At 49.7% G+C, this 7,166-nt stretch overlaps 1 protein-coding gene across 3 annotated transcripts in view; it reads right to left on the bottom strand.

Moving 5' to 3' along the window:
- Window positions 1–7,166, bottom strand: part of KIAA1671 (KIAA1671 ortholog) — a 123,064-nt gene that overhangs the window by 14,151 nt on the left and 101,747 nt on the right. For all 3 annotated transcript variants that reach the window (XM_019507341.1, XM_019507344.1, XM_019507342.1), the window contains one exon: window positions 5,212–5,330. In XM_019507341.1, coding sequence (XP_019362886.1) covers window positions 5,212–5,330 — 119 coding nt within the window. The remainder of the gene's footprint in view (window positions 1–5,211; window positions 5,331–7,166) is intronic.

Raw genomic sequence — 7,166 nt, 5'->3', positions numbered from 1 at the left:
TTTCCTACCTTCTCTATCACGCCTGTACAGCCTATAGCCTAAAGGACCAAAGCAGCAGTGGGCTGGAAAGCAGCAGCCTCCGTTAGGAGACGACAGGACGGGGGGGACCTGGTTAAAGGGATCCAGAAGCTGTTGTGGACCTTGGCAGGTGTTAGCACCCCTGGGGCCTACCTGGGCTAAGCAGGGGGGCAGCGCATGGTGTTAGTTGCTCAGCACTGTTCACTCCTGCTCAGGACCCTGCCATTCGGCACTAGCTCAGGGGTCTGGGTCCTTTCACAGCAAAGCCCCGACACAGCACCCGAGGAGCAAGCCCCAAGACTAGAAGGGGATGCTCGCCCTTGGAGAAACGGCCACTAACTCCATTCTCATCCTGCCCTGCGGTTTCCTGCGCTGGCTCCTCTCGGCTGTGCTCATGGTTCGTTTTGCTTCTACATTATGAATGCTTGGCCTCCAAAGCAGCCGTTCTTCTAGAGAAGAGTCTCTCTGCTACAGCCTAGGCAGTGCAGAGAGAGACCCACCCAATGCAATACACTGTATTAATTAAAATCAAACGAGGTGAAGTTCACCCGTCGAGCACCAGATGGCCCTACAGTCTCGAACTGGAGCCGACGGGCCTTGCAAGCAGATTACTTTCTGCCACATGCGCTTTAATAACAAGCGCCGAGGTCTTCCAGGCCTGCTTCTCATCGTTGCAAGACATCAGCACAATCATCCCAATCCTTTCTCCTGACGTGCTAGGCAGAGAAGCGACTTAGGAGACAGGGACAGGAGGCTCACGTTGGTCACTACCCCCCGCGGGACAATACAGGCTTGGTCCACGCTGAGGTGGAGCAGCAGGCATTAAACACGCAGCTCTGTGGGAGGGGCAAGGGGGGCTTGGTGCAGGTTTTTATTAGCAAAGAGGTGGCTCTGGTTGTAGCTGCGGAGAACAGAGAAGCATCCATGGCTCAGTCACTTCTTTTCACAAGAATCCTTCAGTGCTAAGTACCTGCTATTTTTAAAAGCCACGGATCTTAAGCTGTATAGATAGGATTAATGGCACACTTTTAAAGCAGCAGCATCCAGTCCTGACAGTGATGACAAGCTTGGAAGGAAAACACAGAGGATTTTGTTGCTGGGGGAAGCGCTGCAGCTATTAAGAGACAGTACGTGTATTAATTTCCAGGTCGATGACGGCTGGGGAGTTCTGCACAGAGTTTCCAGCATGTAAATGGAGGAAATGCCTCTTGCCTCTCTCACTAGCAGCCCCCCAGGCAATTAAGAAGCCAACTAATGAGCTCCAAAGGGAACATGGTCTGCTAGTCTTTATCCAAATGGGGGGTATCACTCCTTCGAGCATGTGTATGAATGCAGGGAGATAAGGAGTTTGAGACAGGGCCCCTTAAGCTACATTTTCGAGAGAGATCTGTCCCAATTTGTACGTCTTGGAAAGATCTGTGCTTTCTCATACCCCCGGACTGAAGCCAAGGCAGTGTGTGCAGCCTTTCAAACTGAAATGACTTTAAGTCAGCAGTGCTAGAAAACAGTTGCCCTCCTTGGACTCATACTAATTGGTGGCTTCCTCATCACAAACCTTTTAATGGATTCTCTTTTAGAGGCCTTGTACAATTATAGCATCATTATATTCTAAGCACTGTGGTGTAGCTAATCAATAAGAACATGACAAAGATAAATGAAGTATGAGAAACCATTACGCAGAGTCGATCCTTGCTGTCCCAAGAGCACGAGGCAAAGGAGCCAAGTCACAACTGTCAAAACAGAAGCAGAAGTCATCCCCTTGCCCCTCGGCACCACGGGGTCCCATCCACAGCGTCACCGAGTCTTTGGGCTAAACCCTGCATATCCTACACTTTGGGCCAACAATGTGCTGTATGCACCTTTGGCAAAAAGCTCCTCTGAAAAATAAATCTGTCAGCTGTACAAATCAGCCATGTCGCGTGCACCCAAAGACGCACAAGAGGTGAACCACAAGAAGAAGTGCGACAATTGAAGTTCAACGTTTGCTTTCATGGTTAATTCTGAGTCCTAGTAAGATGGTGCTGAGGTGCTATACGGATACATATGTGGTTTGTGTGAAGCTGTGCCACACCACCAGTGTAATTCAGGAGACATCCTGAACCCTGCTTTTCCCTTCAATACCTCTGAAATGTATTGAAGGGCGCTCTGTATCTGCACAGTGCAAATAAACAGCCCCATGTACCATGAGTGCATTGAAAGCCTGCCGTTATGGATGATAAAAGGCAACATTTGTCCACTGTAACTTGCTGTTCATGTATTATTTTCCATTTCTTTTCTAAATCTTTGTGACAGTCCCTCACCTCCAGTTACTCGGAGAAGGACAGAGCTAAATGATCACCTGCCACACCGTCACAACACGACAATCCCATGACCTAATAACCGGCATGCTGTCTTACAGGAGACACAGAATCTGCCTCTCTGCAGACTATTTTCATTTAAAAACAAGCCTGTTCTTTCTTACTATGGACTAGCACTGGGGGAGCTCACCAGAGAACAGAGGAAGATGTAAATAAAACACTCTCTGTTTAAATGGGGGGGGGGGGAATCAGACTAACCCCCCCCAAGACTGACCCATCCCCGCCTGTTCTAACAAGCTCCCTGCCGCAGTGCGCTGCAAACGAGCACGAGACGTGCTCCTCTTCCGAACTAACTCAAGCAGCACTTCTGTTCTTGCAAAAAAGGCCCGTCCATCAAGAAGGTCTTGTGAGCCTTGTGGCTACGTAGTCCCTAATTTTGCCTTGATATTCCCACCTTGCCCCAGAACGGAGAGTCAGAATCTCAGTTTTCATTACAGAGGCCGTTGCTAGCTCTAAATGTTCAGAGACGGCCTTGAGACCATCTATCGATGCAGCCAGAGCCTCCAGATGACTCAAATACAACCAGAAGCTCTGGCCAGCAGACTCTGTGGCCCAGTAGCCACAGAAACTAGCCAATGCAGTCTGAGTGCTGCTTTAGGTTGCTGCATCCCCCCCCCACGGCTGCCAGCGGGCTGCTCTGCGAAGCAGAATGACCGACCCACGGATGCTTGGGGCAGTCCCCATGCAGCGCTGGACCTCCTGCCCCTTGCTCTAGGCTGAGAGATTCCCCAGGGCATGCCTTCCCAGCAACTGAGGTAGTTGCCAGCAGATGTCAGACGGGGGCAGGAATCTGGCCCGGAGGCTAGAAAGAGCCATTAAATCCCATGCAGACAGAGCGAGTCAGCTGGAAGCTCCCAGGACATTCAATATGTTTTTGCAAAGCAGAGAGCAGGTGTAACCTTCCCAGTGCAGCCAGTGCTATGCAGGTGACTGTGAGCTCGCTGCTGCAGCATGCAAAGCACATTTAAAATGCAGGAGAGCCAAGCACCATTGACACAACAAGGCCCAACAAGGCGGGTATGAATCAGGAGCACTAGCCCATAGGAAAATAACCCTAACCCAAAGGGAAGGCTGCAAACAGGGCTGGATCCAAATCAAACCTAGGGGTGGAAAAAAAGGCAAAGAGCAATGAGACAAGTTAATGATTTAAAGCTGAAGCATTTGCTCTTTCAGAGGGGGGAAGGTTCCTCTATCTAACACACACCAGTTTGATTGTTCAGACTGAAGTGGACAAACACCACCCTCACTTTTCAATCAGGTTAAGAGTATAGTTAACTCTCACCCTCCGCCTAATGTAGGGGCTTGTTAAACCAGCAGCAGCAATAGCTCCCACCTCTTCCCTCCAGCCCCCACCGCAGCTTTAAAAAATCTAGACAGTGAACAGAGGGCATAACATAGCTTTAAGTATCCCAAGCAAATTCCCATTTTAAAATTCATTATTGTAAAGTTGGCTCCTCTCCTATTCAGGTGCTGCGTCCTGAGGTCAGGCCCCGGTGCTCCCACTGCAATGGATAACAGAGGCCAACCCAAGGCATGTAGGGAGAGGCCTGGCAGCCCATTAGGACATTCCCCTTCACTCCTGGTTCTGTTTAATATTTTCTGCTGCGAAAACAAAGACTCCAAGGCTCAGGGCCTGTCTAAACAAGAGAAAAAAAGTCACCTTAAAAATGCCAGCACCGGCTAACCCCCACGGCTACAGTCCAGCTTTGGTATAAGCATGCAAACGTTCTTGCCTTTGCATCTGACAGGGATGTTCCTTGGCTGCTGGAAATGGATGTCACTGAAAGGGCGGCTATAAAATACTCAATTAAAGTTTCACCTTCTGAAGAGATTTAGATGTTGGTATATCATTTAGTCAGCCCATCACAGCCTCTCAACCATAAAGTGCGCCCGCCTTAGCAAGCAATAAAATATTTATACTGCACATCTCCCAAAAGAAAACACAAGCGACATGAGAACTACCAGCAGATTTCAGCTAGAAGGACATAAAGGAAATTCAGAGCTGAAGCCGTCGTGGCCGCGTTCTGCTGAAGAGTTTGGGTTCGGTGCAGCCTGGTCCGAGGCCAGGGCAATGCCTGAGGCCAAACAGGCACATGAAGGAGCTTTTCACTCAGTGGAGCCCAATGGTATTAAAATGAAACGCTGATGGTGATGAGTATCTTCAGCCTCTATCTGGCTGGCAAGCAGCTAACTTATAACTGTACTACTTTACTTACGGTAAGCTAAGACTGGAAACACCTTATCACAGCATATGCAGTGACCAGGACTGAAATAAAGTGCTGGAACGGCTCGCCGCGCTACCGTTTAGGATTCGCTGTGGCTTTTGTAAGCAGATTTTGATCATCACCTTATGTTGCAGCTCGGCTATTTAGACAGTTGTGGGCCCTGTACCAGAACTGACACTAAAAGCTGGGAGGAAAAATCTAGTGTGCAAGCACCTTGTATAAACACCTTTGTCCACCAGAAAAAGGAAATCTGATTTTATGAGAGGAAAACTTCATAAAACCATCATAATGCCCCAGGAAAGCAGACATCCCAAAACTGTGCCACCACCCCGCAAACCTGCAGGTCACATTCTGGCTACAGTCAGAGAAGCGAGTGCACAAGACAGGCAACAGCCCCGTTCCTTACGTGAACAAATCTGCTCCATTTATGGGACAAGGTAACTTTTAAAGTGCCCCAGAAGAGAGAAGACTGGATTTATCTTAAAATGTCACAGAAAAGAGTCCACTGCCCTGCAAGAGGGACAAACGTACTGGATGGTAAAGAGAAGACGCAGCCCAAGGTAGACAGGCCACGCTCAGGTGGCAGGACCATCCGCCTGCCCCCGTCCTACCTGTCCCCACTGTGACGCTGCTCGCTCCAGGTCCCATACTGGCTGTCAGCTTCTTGGACGAGTGCGTCTGTGTCCTTTGCCTCGGGGGGTTGTCTGGCAAAACACTGCTTCAGCTGATCCTGAAACACAATAAAATAGACACGCTGTGTTATTCCTTTACCAGCCTGGTTAAACAGTTTACCGAGTTAATTTATGTGAGCGAGTCTTAGACCCCCGGGGCTGAACTGTGCCTCTGTATGGACACTTAGACAAGGAAAACTACTGTAGCTCAAACCTACGACCGTGGTTCTGGGTGAAACGAACACTTCGTGGGCAAATCAGAGGGGCACAAAGCAGGCACCAATGACCTTGTCTGAATAACTCCAGGATACGTGGCGACAACTAACACATCTCCATATTTAATGAGTTAGGAAGCAAGTTGGGGGCACGTCCACATGAATGCTGCAGGAGATGCTCGGCTTCCCGGAGCTGGGAGCAGAAACAGCACAGCCGGGCCCCGCCTCATCTTCTCCAGGGAAGCATTTGGTTTTTGGAAGAGGACATGCAATCCCCCCCCCTTTCCTCTTCTCTCCGCAGCCCCTCGAAGTCAAACTCTCCTGCCTAGCAACGGCCCCGCCGGCACGCGCAGCTCTCCGCTCGCCTCGCCCCGCTTCTGTTTATAAGGCAGCAGAATCACTTGATGCAGCTGCATTTCACCCACCTCCGGTTCTGTGCAGCAGCATCGTGATTAGGTCAACAGAAATGTGCAGAGCCCAGAAAATGCTCTTTGTTAATTAACTGCTGCTGCAAAGCCAAAAGCAGGAGCTGAAAGCTCACAGGGTAGGGCCCCACAATAAAGGCCCATTGTTTTTGCCAAACACATTTTTGGGGCATACCTGCCAAGTCCCAAAGATTTCTCCTATTCTGACTATTTTACTAGGCAACATCAGACATCCCATTTCTTTGTCAGTGTTCCTTTTAAAACTCAGCTGCTATTTTATTAGTACTGAGAAGTTGCTTCATAAATACACAAAAGCCTTTAAAAGTTAACAAAACATGTACAGGGCACAGCCTCACGTAGCAGCGAACTTGCTGCAGCCTGTGCCCTCCAGTCCCATCTGTCACGAGAAGCGAGTTACGTGGTTTCCTATCTGAAGCGTTCTCCGTCATCGTGCACAACGCCAGCAGTGCCGGACGTGAAACGGCACTTCTGAACGAGCCTCCACAAGTCGCTCCAGCTGCTTTTTGCCCTTCCGTGCCTGCGCCAGCCTGCGGAGTCACGTCCTCGCACACCGACACGCTGCGTCTCTGTTGTGACGTCCCGTCTGGCCGCCAAGTGCAGGGGAAGAGAAGATGCACACGATTCATGGTCGTGGAAGTGGTGGGAATACTGCCTCCTAATCGCAGTTACCATTGACGGCTCCCTCCACCATTTCATCACCAGAGAAATTCGAAATGAAAGAGTCTTGGGTCATCCTGTTCCTCCCTCCATTACTGAAGGAAGCGCCCTAAAGCAGAGCTGCGTGTTTCGTCTGGGTTAGCTTTTTGATATTCAAACGATGGGGCTTCCACCGCTTTCACATCCACAGGGTTTATCTGTTATGTTGTAAGACACTGTAATTTCAATCAGGAACTGCCTGGTGACATAACAACAGGTTGGTGGGTTACCAGCTGGGACCCAGGGCTGGTTTCCTTTCTGACTGGTTGGTGCCAGGAGCAAGATGAAGAGAAGGAGCGCTCGCTCGAACGCAGGAACCCCGGGGAAGGAAGAGACACGATGAGCAACAAAGAGAAGATGAGCCAAAGATATGGCTGCAATATAGGGCCTTGCATAATCTGGACTAGGTAAAATGAGGGAAGGAAGAAAACATCTTTTAAGAAGGGAATGACACTGAGATACAGCAGCATCCACCCAAGTCACAGGTACTCCGAACGCAAGCACTATTCCCCCGGGATGCAGGCAGGAAGACTGTGAT

The sequence above is a fragment of the Gavialis gangeticus genome, unplaced genomic scaffold, assembly GCF_001723915.1.
Source record: "Gavialis gangeticus isolate Ggan-Ray unplaced genomic scaffold, GavGan_comp1, whole genome shotgun sequence".
NCBI lineage: Eukaryota > Metazoa > Chordata > Crocodylia > Gavialidae > Gavialis > Gavialis gangeticus.
The sequence above is the reverse complement of the archived record's forward strand: the minus strand, read 5'-3'. Positions and strand labels throughout refer to the sequence as shown.